The sequence below is a fragment of the Bufo bufo genome, chromosome 10 (assembly GCF_905171765.1).
Source record: "Bufo bufo chromosome 10, aBufBuf1.1, whole genome shotgun sequence".
NCBI lineage: Eukaryota > Metazoa > Chordata > Amphibia > Anura > Bufonidae > Bufo > Bufo bufo.
In genome coordinates, this window is record NC_053398.1 from 145,404,592 (window position 1) to 145,418,867 (window position 14,276).

At 54.5% G+C, this 14,276-nt stretch overlaps 1 protein-coding gene across 3 annotated transcripts in view; it reads left to right on the plus strand.

Moving 5' to 3' along the window:
• The window catches only part of VAC14 (VAC14 component of PIKFYVE complex), a 30,638-nt gene extending 16,362 nt beyond the window's left edge, over nt 1-14,276 (plus strand). Inside the window, exons 5-20 of one of the 3 annotated variants that reach the window (XR_005774568.1) lie at nt 119-226; nt 942-1,051; nt 1,239-1,345; nt 1,423-1,557; nt 1,640-1,774; nt 3,342-3,402; nt 4,759-4,903; nt 8,932-8,997; nt 9,813-9,957; nt 11,171-11,303; nt 11,713-11,887; nt 12,026-12,144; nt 12,639-12,718; nt 13,016-13,166; nt 13,252-13,926; nt 14,002-14,276. Coding sequence is in view for 1 of the 3 variants with exons in the window: in XM_040410018.1 (XP_040265952.1) it covers nt 119-226; nt 942-1,051; nt 1,239-1,345; nt 1,423-1,557; nt 1,640-1,774; nt 3,342-3,402; nt 4,759-4,903; nt 8,932-8,997; nt 9,813-9,957; nt 11,171-11,303; nt 11,713-11,887; nt 12,026-12,144; nt 12,639-12,718; nt 13,016-13,166; nt 13,252-13,402 (1,821 nt within the window). In the remaining 2 variants the exon portion in view is untranslated. Of the gene's footprint in view, nt 1-118; nt 227-941; nt 1,052-1,238; nt 1,346-1,422; nt 1,558-1,639; nt 1,775-3,341; nt 3,403-4,758; nt 4,904-8,931; nt 8,998-9,812; nt 9,958-11,170; nt 11,304-11,712; nt 11,888-12,025; nt 12,145-12,638; nt 12,719-13,015; nt 13,167-13,251 lie in introns of all 3 variants that reach the window. The other 2 variants (XR_005774569.1, XM_040410018.1) reach the window with 2 other exon arrangements.

The window sequence follows — 14,276 nt, forward strand, 5'->3', positions numbered from 1 at the left end:
TGTACAAGATGGAGGACATGTTTATACAAAATGGATTCTCATCCCTCACACTGGTCCTGTGCATGATGAGGCTTGTAGTCCTGTTAGATTGCCTATGATGTTCGTTTCCCTCTTTCAGGATATTGTCACGGAAAGCAGCAAGTTTGACCTCATTGGTTTTGTTCCACTTCTGCGGGAGAGGATCTACTCCAACAACCAGTACGCCCGGCAGTTCATCATCTCCTGGGTGAGCGCCTCCTCTCCGCAACACTGACCATTTCTTCGTAATCTCAATAGATCCAAAGTTCCCATAATGGAATGTGGGTGACTGGATCCTGGCCGTAGTGGGAGAGTGGATCCCAGCAGTAGTGGGATCTGATGGGATGACTGGCAGTAGTGGGATCTAATGGGATGACTGGCAGTCGTGGGATCTGATGGGATGACTGGACGCTGGCAGTAGTGGGATCTGATGGGAGTGAGTTGATTCTTTCAGTAGTGGGATCTGGGCTGTGGTTGATTAGATCCTAGCACTAATGGGAAAGTTGATCCCTCCACTTATGGGTCTGATGGGATGAGTGAACTCCAGCAGTGGTGGGATCTAATGGAGGTGATTGCATCCTGGCAGCAGTAAAAATCTGATGGAGGTGAGTAGTTCCTGGTAGTAGTGGGATCTGATGGGGGTGAATGGATCTTGGCGGTATTGGGCTCTGATAGGGGTGGGTGTATCCCGGTAGTGGTGGGATCTGATGTGGGGAGTGTATCCTGGTAGTAGTGGGATCTGATGGGGTTGGGTGCATCCTGGTAGTAGTAGAAATCTGATGGGGGTGAATGGATCCCTGCAGTAGTGGGATCTGATGTGGGGAGTGGATCCTGGTAGTAGTGGGATCCGATGGAGGTGAGTGGATCCTGGCAGTAGTGGGAATTCTCCCGCAGATTGTGATCGGACCCTCTTTCTGTCTCAGATCCTGGTTCTGGAGAATGTTCCTGACATTAATCTGCTGGAGTATCTGCCGGAGATTCTGGACGGTCTTTTCCAGATACTTGGAGATAACAGTAAAGAGATCCGGAAGATGTGAGTGTGCACGGGACCCTTGGGGATGCTGTAGATTGAAGCCCCCTTCCATTCCATGCGGTGCAAACGCTGCTTGTTGTGCCCCTGTGGCACATTTGGGGCAGAGGGTCACGTGAGAGAGCTGCAGGCCTGCTCGCTAGAGACTGGGAGTAGTAGTGCCTGATAAAGTGCTGCTGTGTTCCTGCAGGTGCGAGGTGTCTCTGGGTGAGTTCCTGAAGGAGATAAAGAAGATGCCGGACAGTGTGAAGTTTGCGGAGATGGCCAATATCCTGGTGATCCACTGCCAGTCGTCAGGTAAGTGCCCAGCATCGCCTGCGCTGGCAGAGCAGCGGCACTGACGTCTCCGCTTACTATGTGGATGTTACTGACAGATGACCTCATACAGCTGACCGCCATGTCCTGGATGCGGGAGTTCCTGCAGCTGGCCGGCAGGGTAATGCTTCCATACTCCTCCGGGATCCTGACCGCAGTCCTGCCCTGTCTGTCATATGATGACCGGAAGAAGAGTATCCTTTATGGGGAGCTGCTGCTGCGGCACCTCCATCTTCACATGTGCTCCCCTGTCCTCCTTACATCTTGTAACGCTAGGTATTAAGGAGGTGGCCAACGTCTGTAATCTGTGCCTAATGAAGCTGGTGACCCCAGAGGATGATGAGAGTGATGACACAAGTCAGATACCAAGTCAGGAGGAGCCGCCATCATATCAAGACGCTACTGACCGTGGTGAGACTCTCCTATAGATGTAAGGTTAATGTGGCACCCCATCTGATATTAGGCAGTGGTGGCTGCGCACACGTCTATTCCAGATGTGTTCTTGGCACCGTCTGGGTGCACACAGCATTGGTGGTTCAGTGGGAGAACTTTCTCCTGCCACATGGGCACTCAGCTTTGATGCCCGGCCATTGCAGCTTTACTGGAATGGAGACGTGGCTGATGGCTGTTGCATCTCTGTAAATGTGGCTGATGGCTGTGTTACACCTGTGGAGACGTGGCTAATGGCTGTGTTACACCTGTGGAGACGTGGCTGGTGGCTGTGTTACACCTGTGGAGACGTGGCTGATGGCTGTGTTACACCTGTGGAGACGTGGCTGATGGCTGTGTTACACCTCTGGAGACGTGGCTGATGGCTGTGTTACACCTCTGGAGACGTGGCTGATGGCTGTGTTACATCTCTGTAGATGTGGCTGATGGCTGTTACACCTCTGGAGACGTGGCTGGCTGTGTTACTTCTTGAGACGTGGTTGATGGCTGTGTTCCTTCTTGAGACGTGGCTGATGGCTGTGTTACACCTCTGGAGACGTGGCTGATGGCTGTGTTACATCTCTGGAGACGTGGCTGATGGCTGTGTTACATCTCTGGAGACGTGGCTGATGGCTGTGTTACATCTCTGGAGACGTGGCTTATGGCTGTGTTACACCTCTGGAGACATGGCTGATGGCTGTTTTACACCTCTGGAGACGTGGCTGATGGCTGTTGCATCTCTGGAGACGTGGCTGGTGGCTGTGTTACACCTCTGGAGACGTGGCTGATGGCTGTGTTACACCTCTGGAGACGTGGCTGATGGCTGTTTTACACCTCTGGAGACGTGGCTGATGGCTGTTGCATCTCTGGAGACGTGGCTGATGGCTGTGTTACACCTCTGGAGACGTGGCTGATGGCTGTGTTACACCTCTGGAGACGTGGCTGATGGCTGTGTTACACCTCTGGAGACATGGCTGTGTTACACCTCTGGAGACGTGGCTGATGGCTGTGTTACACCTCTGGAGACATGGCTGGTGGCTGTGTTACACCTCTGGAGACGTGGCTGGTGGCTGTGTTACACCTCTGGAGACGTGGCTGGTGGCTGTGTTACACCTCTGGAGACTTGGCTGATGGCTGTGTTACACCTCTGGAGACGTGGCTGGTGGCTGTGTTACACCTCTGGAGACGTGGCTGTGTTACACCTCTGGAGACGTGGCTGATGGCTGTGTTACACCTCTGGAGACGTGGCTGATGGCTGTTTTACACCTCTGGAGACGTGGCTGATGGCTGTTGCATCTCTGGAAACGTGGCTGATGGCTGTGTTACACCTCTGGAGACGTGGCTGATGGCTGTGTTACACCTCTGGAGACGTGGCTAATGGCTGTGTTACACCTCTGGAGACGTGGCTGATGGCTGTGTTACACCTCTGGAGACATGGCTGTGTTACACCTCTGGAGACGTGGCTGATGGCTGTGTTACACCTCTGGAGACGTGGCTGATTGCCGCTCTTTCTGTGGTCTCCTCATCTAATCGTCTTGTTTCTTTGCAGGATCTCCCGATACCGACAATGACTCCGCTGTGGACAGCATCAGCGCGGTTGCTCCCAGAAGGTGAGAGGTTCATACCACAAGTGACTTCACTGAGTGGGGGGGTCACTATCACACCCTGGGAGAGGCGGAGCCACAGAGGGGGTGGACACACCTTCAATAGCCGTCAGCCAAATCCTTGTTCAAGTGACAACTAGTTCTCCTGACCCTTTAGACACAGGCGCACTGGGCTCAGCCGAGCATGCATGTGTCCTTAACATGGAGTGGGGGGATCCCTCTTATCGTGCCTGGCCCCCCCTGTTCCTCCCCCCTGTCGCCCCACCCTGTTCCCTGGAGGATGGACAGTGCTGCAGTGTAAAGCATGGGAGTGGAGGGACATTGCTGTCTTCATCTCTGTATAATGTGGTGTTCTTTATTTTCACATCATTATCACGATCTCTGCTTACAGTCAGTGAATGGGAACATTCATATATTCAGAGGCTGAAGACCTGTCCTAATCCTGCTGATACTGCTGAGGGATTGTTACAATGTGTCAGTATCCTGGCTGATACTTTATAGGATTTTGTCTAGACTGGAAACAATGGTAGCAAACCCTCAGCTGTTCTGTGTAAAATTCAGGTGGACGCTTTCTGCAGTGCAAGTGTAACCGTTTGATTCGAGTGCTAGCTCCCCGGGACAGGTCCACGATAGACTGCAACAGAATGCCCTGGCCAGGGTGGACTCTATTGTCCTAGAGCGGACACATTGTAACAAACCCTCAGCTGTGAGAAGTCTTAGATCTATACATGTGTAAATAAGATTGTTTCTCTTTACTGACTGTAAGCAGAGATTTATAAAATGGCTGAAGCACAAAGGGGGTCATTTATTAACCAGCAATAGTCTTTGCACCACAAACTGGGACTTTTCCCCATTCAGGCCAGGTCCAAAAAATGTGTGGGGGGGGGGGGGGCAGCCCGTCTCATTCATCACTTTCTAGAAAATGGTCTAAATATAAGACCGCTCAGAAGCTCTTACATTGAGAAGCGGCGGTGGATCCGAAAAAGTTATGGAGAGGCCGGCGCCCCTACAATTCTCCGCCAGCTATACGGGATATTAAGACCGGCGTCTAAAATGGCGGTATTAATAAATGACCCCAAAAGTATGTAAGAATTTAGCCGAAGAGATGAAGCTTTGCAGGAGTGTGCGCTGGCCCTTTAAGTGCTGGAGCGGATGTTTAGGAGATGACTGTAGGATTCCTGCACTCATCATCCGGCATTACCATGACAATGGCGCTGTGAGCTTGAGAAGCCACTGCTGGGCGGCCTGTAGCTGTTAACCCCTGAGGAGCCGGAGCAGCAGCGATGAGGCCGGGTCACATGACCAGCACCTGTCGCCCCTCTGTACTGTACGCCTCACTCTCCGTTATTTTGTGGCCCGCAGCTCCCCGGCCGCCGCCGTCACCCTGAATCTGGATGGAATAGTTCAGGTGCTGGACCGGTACCTCCACGAGCCCTGCACCGGGATGATGACCCGAATCTGTGTGCTGAAGTGGCTGTATCACCTGTACATCAAGACCCCCCGCAAGGTGCGCACCCCAGCGTGGAGCCAGCCCCCTATACATCCACAAGGGGGGCCATATATGGTCTTATACAGATCTGTGCCATAGAGCCTATATACATATATGAGCTATTGCTGCCCGCTGCATAGTCCTCCCCTGTACATCCTGGAGGTGGGGTATAGACCCTATAGGGGGCTTCCTGTATACTCTTCCCTTATACAGTGTGTGGGGGTATAGACCCTATAGGGGGCTTCCTGTATACTCTTCCCTTGTACAGTGTGGGGGGTATAGACCCTATAGGGGGCGTCCTGTATACTCTTCCCTTGTACAGTGTGTGGGGGTATAGACCCTATAGGGGGCGTCCTGTATACTCTTCCCTTATACAGTGTGTGGGGGTATAGACCCTATAGGGGGCATCCTGTATACTCTTCCCTTGTACAGTGTGGGGGGGGGGGGGTATAGACCCTATAGGGGGCGTCCTGTATACTCTTCACTTGTACAGTGTGGGGGGTATAGACCCTATAGGGGGCGTCCTGTATACTCTTCCCTTGTACAGTGTGGGGGGGGTATAGACCCTATAGGGGGCGTCCTGTATACTCTTCCCTTGTACAGTGTGGGGGGGTATAGACCCTATAGGGGGCGTCCTGTATACTCTTCCCTTATACAGTGTGGGGGGGTATAGACCCTATAGGGGGCGTCCTGTATACTCTTCCCTTATACAGTGTGTGGGGGTATAGACCCTATAGGGGGCTTCCTGTATACTCTTCCCTTGTACAGTGTGGGGGGGGGGGGTATAGACCCTATAGGGGGCGTCCTGTATACTCTTCCCTTGTACAGTGTGGGGGGGGGGGGGTATAGACCCTATAGGGGGCGTCCTGTATACTCTTCCCTTATACAGTGTGTGCGGGGGTATAGACCCTATAGGGGCGTCCTGTATACTCTTCCCTTGTACAGTGTGGGGGGTATAGACCCTATAGGGGGCGTCCTGTATACTCTTCCCTTGTACAGTGTGGGGGGGGGTATAGACCCTATAGGGGGCATCCTGTATACTCTTCCCTCATACAGTGTGTGGGGGTATAGACCCTATAGGGGGCTGCCTGTATACTCTTCCCTTGTACAGTGTGTGGGGGGGGTATAGCCCCTATAGGGGGCTTCCTGTATACTCTTCCCTTATACAGTGTGGGGGGTATATACCCTATAGGGGGCGTCCTGTATACTCTTCACTTGTACAGTGTGTGAGGGTATAGACCCTATAGGGGGCGTCCTGTATACTCTTCACTTGTACAGTGTGGGGGGGGGGGGTATAGACCCTATAGGGGGCGTCCTGTATACTCTTCCCTTGTACAGTGTGTGGGGGGGTATAGCCCCTATAGGGGGCTTCCTGTATACTCTTCCCTTATACAGTGTGGGGGGTATATACCCTATAGGGGGCGTCCTGTATACTCTTCACTTGTACAGTGTGTGAGGGTATAGACCCTATAGGGGGCGTCCTGTATACTCTTCACTTGTACAGTGTGGGGGGGGGGGGGGTATAGACCCTATAGGGGGCTTCCTGCATACTCTTCCCTTGTACAGTGTGGGGGGTATATACCCTATAGGGGGCTTCCTGTATACTCTTCCCTTGTACAGTGTGGGGGGGTATAGACCCTATAGGGGGCTTCCTGTATACTCTTCCCTTGTACAGTGTGTGGGGGGTATAGACCCTATAGGGGGCGTCCTGTATACTCTTCCCTTATACAGTGTGTGAGGGTATAGACCCTATAGGGGGCGTCCTGTATACTCTTCACTTGTACAGTGTGGGGGGGTATAGACCCTATAGGGGGCTTCCTGCATACTCTTCCCTTGTACAGTGTGGGGGGTATATACCCTATAGGGGGCTTCCTGTATACTCTTCCCTTGTACAGTGTGGGGGGGTATAGACCCTATAGGGGGCTTCCTGTATACTCTTCCCTTGTACAGTGTGTGGGGGGTGTAGACCCTATAGGGGGCGTCCTGTATACTCTTCCCTTATACAGTGTATGAGGGGTATAGCCCCTATAGGGGGCGTTCTGTATACTCTTCCCTTGTACAGTGTGGGGGGTATAGACCCTATAGGGGGCTTCCTGTAAACTCTTCCTTTGTACAGTGTGTGGGGGTATAGACCTTATAGGGGGCTTCCTGTATACTCTTCCCTTGTACAGTGGGGGGGGGGGGTATAGACCCTATAGGGGGCGTCCTGTATACTCTTCCCTTGTACAGTGTGTGGGGGTATAGACCCTATAGGGGGCTTCCTGTAAACTCTTCCCTTGTACAGTGTGTGGGGGTATAGACCCTATAGGGGGCTTCCTGTATACTCTTCCCTTGTACAGTGTGGGGGGGTATAGACCCTATAGGGGGCTTCCTGTATACTCGTCCCTTGTACAGTGTGTGGGGGGTATAGACCCTATAGGGGGCGTCCTGTATACTCTTCCCTTATACAGTGTGTGAGGGTATAGACCCTATAGGGGGCGTCCTGTATACTCTTCACTTGTACAGTGTGGGGGGGTATAGACCCTATAGGGGGCTTCCTGTAAACTCTTCCCTTGTACAGTGTGTGGGGGGTATAGACCCTATAGGGGGCGTCCTGTATACTCTTCCCTTATACAGTGTGTGGGAGGTGTAGACCCTATAGGGGGCTTCCTGTATACTCTTCCCTTGTACAGTGTGTGGGGGTATAGACCCTATAGGGGGCTGCCTGTATACTCTTCCCTTGTGCAGTGGGGGGGTATAGACCCTATAGGGGGCTTCCTGTATACTCTTCCCTTGTACAGTGTGGGGGGGGTATAGACCCTATAGGGAGCTTCCTGTATTCTCTTCCCTTGTACAGTGTGTGGGAGGTATAGACCCTATAGGGGGCGTCCTGTATACTCTTCCCTTATACAGTGTGTGGGAGGTATAGACCCTATAGGGGGCTTCCTGTATACTCTTCCCTTGTACAGTGGGGGGTATAGACCCTATAGGGGGCTTCCTGTATACTCTTCCCTTGTACAGTGTGGGGGGGGGGGTATAGACCCTATAGGGGGCTTCCTGTATACTCTTCCCGTGTACAGTGTGGGGGGGTATAGACCCTATAGGGGGCTTCCTGTGTACACTTCCCTTGTACAGGGGGGTATAGACCCTATAGGGGGCTTCCTGTATACTCTTCCCTTGTACAGTGGGGGGGTATAGACCCTATAGGGGGCTTCCTGTGTACACTTCCCTTGTACGGGGGGGGGGGGGGGGTATAGACCCTATAGGGGGCTTCCTGTATACTCTTCCCGTGTACAGTGTGGGGGGTATAGACCCTATAGGGGGCTTCCTGTATACTCTTCCCGTGTACAGTGTGGGGGGGTATAGACCCTATAGGGGGCTTCCTGTGTACACTTCCCTTGTACAGGGGGGGTATAGACCCTATAGGGGGCTTCCTGTATACTCTTCCCGTGTACAGTGTGGGGGGTATAGACCCTATAGGGGGCTTCCTGTGTACTCTTCCCTTGTACAGGGGGGGGTATAGACCCTATAGGGGGCTTCCTGTATACTCTTCCCTTGTACAGTGTGGGGGGGGGGTATAGACCCTATAGGGGGCTTCCTGTATACTCTTCCCGTGTACAGTGTGGGGGGGGTATAGACCCTATAGGGGGCTTCCTGTGTACACTTCCCTTGTACAGTGTGGGGGGGTATAGACCCTATAGGGGGCTTCCTGTATACTCTTCCCGTGTACAGTGTGGGGGGGTATAGACCCTATAGGGGGCTTCCTGTGTACACTTCCCTTGTACAGTGGGGGGGTATAGACCCTATAGGGGGCTTCCTGTATACTCTTCCCGTGTACAGTGTGGGAGGTATAGACCCTATAGGGGGCTTCCTGTATACTCTTCCCTTGTACAGTGGGGGGGTATAGACCCTATAGGGGGCTTCCTGTATACTCTTCCCGTGTACAGTGTGGGGGGGTATAGACCCTATAGGGGGCTTCCTGTGTACACTTCCCTTGTACAGGGGGGGGTATAGACCCTATAGGGGGCGTCCTGCAGTCGCTGACCCGTGTCACTCTCTTGCTGCAGATGTTCCGTCACACTGACCTCCTGTTTCCCATCTTGCTGAAGACCTTGTCTGATGAGTCTGATGAGGTGAGTAGTCTCTGCGCTGTACACAGTGTGTTATACCAGTGCCTGCCTGAGGGGGGAGCAGGATTCCTACGAATGCTTGTGTCATGCTCCGCCCCCTGGGGCCTGCGTAGCACGTTGTGTATGGTTCAGCTGAAGCGCACCCTCATTTATTTGATTTTTGCTCTCGATCTTTACGGACGGTTTAAAGTGATTTCTGTAAATGTGAGATCTCTGCTTGCTGTCAGTTGCTGACCTGCTTGTTTCCAGTGCGCAGAGCTGCAGGGTTTGGTCCAGTGTGTCAGAGCTGTGCTGGTGGGGGTCACGTGTGTTGTGTCGTCGTGTAGCGCAGTGAGCGGGGCTCTATATATGGGGCGTTACCCCTATGTCTGGAGATGAACGCAGTGTGATGCCTGGGCTGGAAGGAGTTAATGGAGTCGAAGCCTGCTCCCCCCTTGTCTGGTGGAGCTGCAGGCGGCCGTGCTTGTTTCCATGGTAACAGGAGGCTGGGTTGTTCTGCAGAGCATTGCACCAGGCTGTATGCTGCGTCCTGAATGTTAATGGAGGCGCCGCCGCTCTCTCCACCCCCACGTCCTGTCATCTGTGCCCGTTTAACCCTTTATTGTGGTCGGAGACAGGGGCAGTATGGGGGTCCCGTGTGGAACGTGTCGTTTTGGGGTGCTCGCGATTCTTTCTTACGTTTTCTTTCTGTGTGGAAAATGCATAAAATTATCCACCCGTCTAGAAGCGCAGCGCCCGCGCCGTGTAACCTGCCAAGGTGCCCCCACCCCCCGCTGTCATGAGACCCTCTGTGCTGTGATGGTGGCTCCTGTCTGCAGGTCATCCTGAAGGATCTGGAGGTTCTGGCAGAAATCGCCTCCTCTCCGGCCGGACAGAGCGACGCAACCAACGAGGAGCCGGCGGCCGGACAGATCAAGCTGCAGGTGCCATCCCCGGCCCGAGGGGCGCTGCCCGGCAGTTGTGGTGAGCATGGGCGGCTGCACTGTGGGGGGCTTCACAGACACCTAATTATAACACACAGGGGCCCCAGCAGAGATCAGCACTGGGGCCCATAATACACAGCAGAGATCAGCATCGGGGGCCCATAATACACAGCAGAGATCAGTACTGGGGCCCCATAATACACAGCAGAGATCAGCACTGGGGGCCCATAATACACAGCAGAGATCAGCACCGGGGGCCCATAATACACAGCAGAGATCAGTACTGGGGCCCCATAATACACAGCAGAGATCAGCACCGGGGGCCCATAATACACAGCAGAGATCAGCACCGGGGGCCCATAATACACAGCAGAGATCAGCATCGGGGGCCCATAATAAACAGCAGAGAACAGCATCGGGGGCCCATAATACACAGCAGAGATCAGTACCGGGGGCCCATAATACACAGCAGAGATCAGTACTGGGGCCCCATAATACACAGCAGAGATCAGCCCCGGGGGCCCATAATACAGAGCAGAGATCAGCACCGGGGGCCCATAATACAGAGCAGAGATCAGCACCGGGGGCCCATAATACACATCAGAGATCAGTACTGGGGGCCCATAATACACAGCAGAGATCAGTACTGGGGGCCCATAATACACAGCAGAGATCAGTACTGGGGGCCCATAATACACAACAGAGATCAGTACCAGGGGCCCATAATACACAGCAGAGATCAGTACTGGGGGCCCATAATACACAGCAGAGATCAGTACCGGGGGCCCATAATACACAGCAGAGATCAGTACCGGGGGCCCATAATACACAGCAGAGATCAGTACCGGGGGCCCATAATACACAGCAGAGATCAGTACCGGGGGCCCATAATACACAGCAGAGATCAGTACCGGGGGCCCATAATACACAGCAGAGATCAGTACCGGGGGCCCATAATACACAGCAGAGATCAGTACCGGGGGCCCATAATACTCAGCAGAGATTAGCACCGGGGCCCATAATACTCAGCAGAGATTAGCACCGGGGCCCATAGTACATAGCAGAGATCAGGGTTGTATGAACATAAGCTGATGTAAATCAGAGCAGCCAATGAGGTGGCAGCGTTCATGTTCCACACTGCATTTTGATTGGTTGCTGCTATGTGCAGAAGATGTGATGTCACCAGGTGGCGCCGTCTGGTGGGGGCATTACATGTGACTTTATGATGTCATCGCTGTTCATTTTCCCGCCAGGTACCCGGGGTGTGGAGAGCTCGCCCTCGACGCCCACCATGAACTCGTATTTCCACCGCTTCATGGTAAATCTACTGAAGAGGTTCAGCAGCGAGAGGAAGCTCCTGGAGATGAGGGGCGCGTTTATCATCAGGTAACCACGCGGGGTGGGGACACCGAGATAATCTGGGGTCTCACTGGTTACAGTGGCTCTTATCCTGCTGTGTCCGGTAGGAGTAGTTGTACGCTGTACTATGCCCCCCCCCCCCCACCAGGCGACCATGTAGGCTGACTACCTAAAAAGGCGAGGGCTGTACGTTGTCCTGCACCATCATGGTCTTGGGGGAAGGGGTCCTGGTGGGTATGGTGTTGGGGAGTCCTAGGGACTGGTCTTGTGGGGGGCCTGGTTTTAAAAGAGATTGGTCTTGGGGTTGGGCTTGATGTGTGTGGGGTTTTGGGGCTGGTCTTAATGGGGGTATGGCCTTGGGGGTCCTGAGGACTAGTATTAGTGTGAGGTGCGGTCCTGGGGGATTGTTTCCACAGTTTTTGGTTCTTCCCCGCAGGCAGCTGTGTCTTCTCCTGAACGCTGAGAACATCTTCCACTCCATGGCGGACATCTTGCTGCGAGAGGAGGATCTGAAATTTGCGTCTACAATGGTCCAAAATCTGAACAGCATCCTACTGACCTCCTCTGAGCTCTTCCAGCTGCGGAGTCAACTCAAAGACCTGCAAACGCCGGTACGTGTACGTCTGCCTGGTATGCGACGCCCCTGCATGCGCCCCTGCACGCATGCTCCTCCACTTCCCTCCCTGGCCAGCATGTGCAGTTATATGTATGACACTGGGGGGTCGGGGTACTGACGTTTGTTTCTCCAGGAGAGCTGCGAGCTGTTCTGCTGCCTCTACCGCTCCTGGTGCCACAGTCCCGTGGCCACCGTGTCGCTGTGTTTCCTCACCCAGAACTACCGGCATGCCTATCACCTCATCCAAAAGTTGTATCCTTCTCTGTCACTGGGTGGCTGCCGACGCTCTCTGTCACTGGGCGGCCGCCAACGCTCTCTGTACCTGGGTGGCTGCCGACGCTCTCTGTACCTGGGTGGCTGCCGACGCTCTCTGTACCTGGGTGGCTGCCGACACTCTCTGTACCTGCCGAAGCTCTCTGTCACTGGGCGGCCGCCGACGCTCTCTGTCACTGGGCGGCCGCCGACGCTCTCTGTCACTGGGCGGCCGCCGACGCTCTCTGTCACTGGGCGGCCGCCGACGCTCTCTGTCACTGGGCGGCCGCCGACGCTCTCTGTCACTGGGCGGCCGCCGACGCTCTCTGTCACTGGGCGGCCGCCGACGCTCTCTGTCACTGGGCGGCCGCCGACGCTCTCTGTCACTGGGCGGCCGCCGACGCTCTCTGTCACTGGGCGGCCGCCGACGCTCTCTCTCACTGGGCGGCTGCTTCCACTACCAGGTTCTTGTTCCTTAACCCCCTTCCCCGCAGCGGAGACCTGGAGGTTACGGTGGATTTCCTGACTGAAGTGGACAAGTTGGTACAGCTGATAGAATGCCCGATCTTCACATGTGAGTGCGTCCGCCGCTCGCCACGTACACAGCACCCGCAGCGCTAGGCGGGAAATAGAGCAGAAGTGATGAGACACTCCACGGGGGAGAGCAAGTCAGGTCAGGATAGAGCGTCACATGGGGGATGTATAGTCAGAGGGGGAGGGGGAGTGTGCAGTTGGGGCAATAGGGGCAGTCAGCGGGGTGGGGGCATGTACAGTCATGGGGGGGATAAGGCAGTGAATGTCCAGCCGTGGGGGTGATCACATCACAGTTTTAGTCTGTGACGGTGCCCTCTGACCTGTCTGCCCCCTCTAGACCTGCGGCTGCAGCTCCTGGATGTGGAGAGTCACCCGTACCTGATCCGCGCGCTCTACGGCCTCCTGATGCTCCTGCCCCAGAGCAGCGCCTTCCAGCTGCTGTCACACCGGCTGCAGTGCGTCCCCAACCCCCAGCTAATGAGATCAGGGTAAGTCCTTGGGCTCACAGGGTGGGCTTCTCCCTTCAGATGGTGCGGTTAATAGATCTGGGGTCTCACCTTTTTCTTCCCACAGGAATGCTGAACCCCTGAGCTCCCCAAAATCGGACTGTGAGAGGATCGACTATGCGGAGCTGCTGCAGCACTTCGAGCGGGTTCAGAACAAGCACCTGGAAGTCAGACACCAGCGAGCCGGCGACATAGTGGAGCGGCGCCTGGGGCAGTGACTCCCCTCCAGGGGCGGGTATCGGGCCCTGCCTGGGGTCTTCACAGGGACTGCACTGGGTCGAGGCTCCTGAGCACAAGGGGTCACATAGGACAGCACCCCAACACTGGGGCTTCACTGTGATTGGCTGGATCGGATCGGATCTGGTGACATGGCCATTGAGGATCCACAGCGAAGACAGAAGGGGAGTGGGCTTCACCTCTGGGAGGGGGGCTTTTGTATGAGGGGCTTCTCCTGGGGGTCTCTTTTGCATGAGGGGCTTCTCCTATATGGGGGTCTCTTTTCCATGAGGGGCTTCTCCTGTATGGGGGGATCCTTTTGCATGAGGGGCTTCTCCTGTATGGTGGGGTCTCTTTTGTATGAGGGGCCTCTCCTGTATGGGGGGATCCTTTTGTATGAGGGGCTTCTCCTGTATGGTGGGGTCTCTTTTGTATGAGGGGCCTCTCCTGTATGGGGGGACCCTTTTGTATGAGGGGCCTCTCCTCTATGGGGGGATCCTTTTGTATGAGGGGCCTCTCCTGTATGGTGGGGCCTCTCCTGTATGAGGGGCTTCTCATGTATGGGGGCTTCTCATGTATGGTGGGGTCTCTTTTGCATGAGGGGCTTATCCTGTATGGGGGTCTCTTTTGCATGAGGGGCTTATCCTGTATGGGGGTCTCTTTTGCATGAGGGGCTTTTCCTGTATGGGGGTCTCTTTTCTATGAGGGGCTTCTCCTGTATGGCGGTCTCTTTTCCATGAGGGGCTTCTCCTGTATGGGTGGGGGTCTGCTTTTGTATGAGGGGCTCCTCCTTTATTGGGATGTCGTCTTCTGCTGACGTGTTTTCTATGATCTGATTAAAGGCGGAGAGGTCTTGCTTCTCACGTATTATCTTCA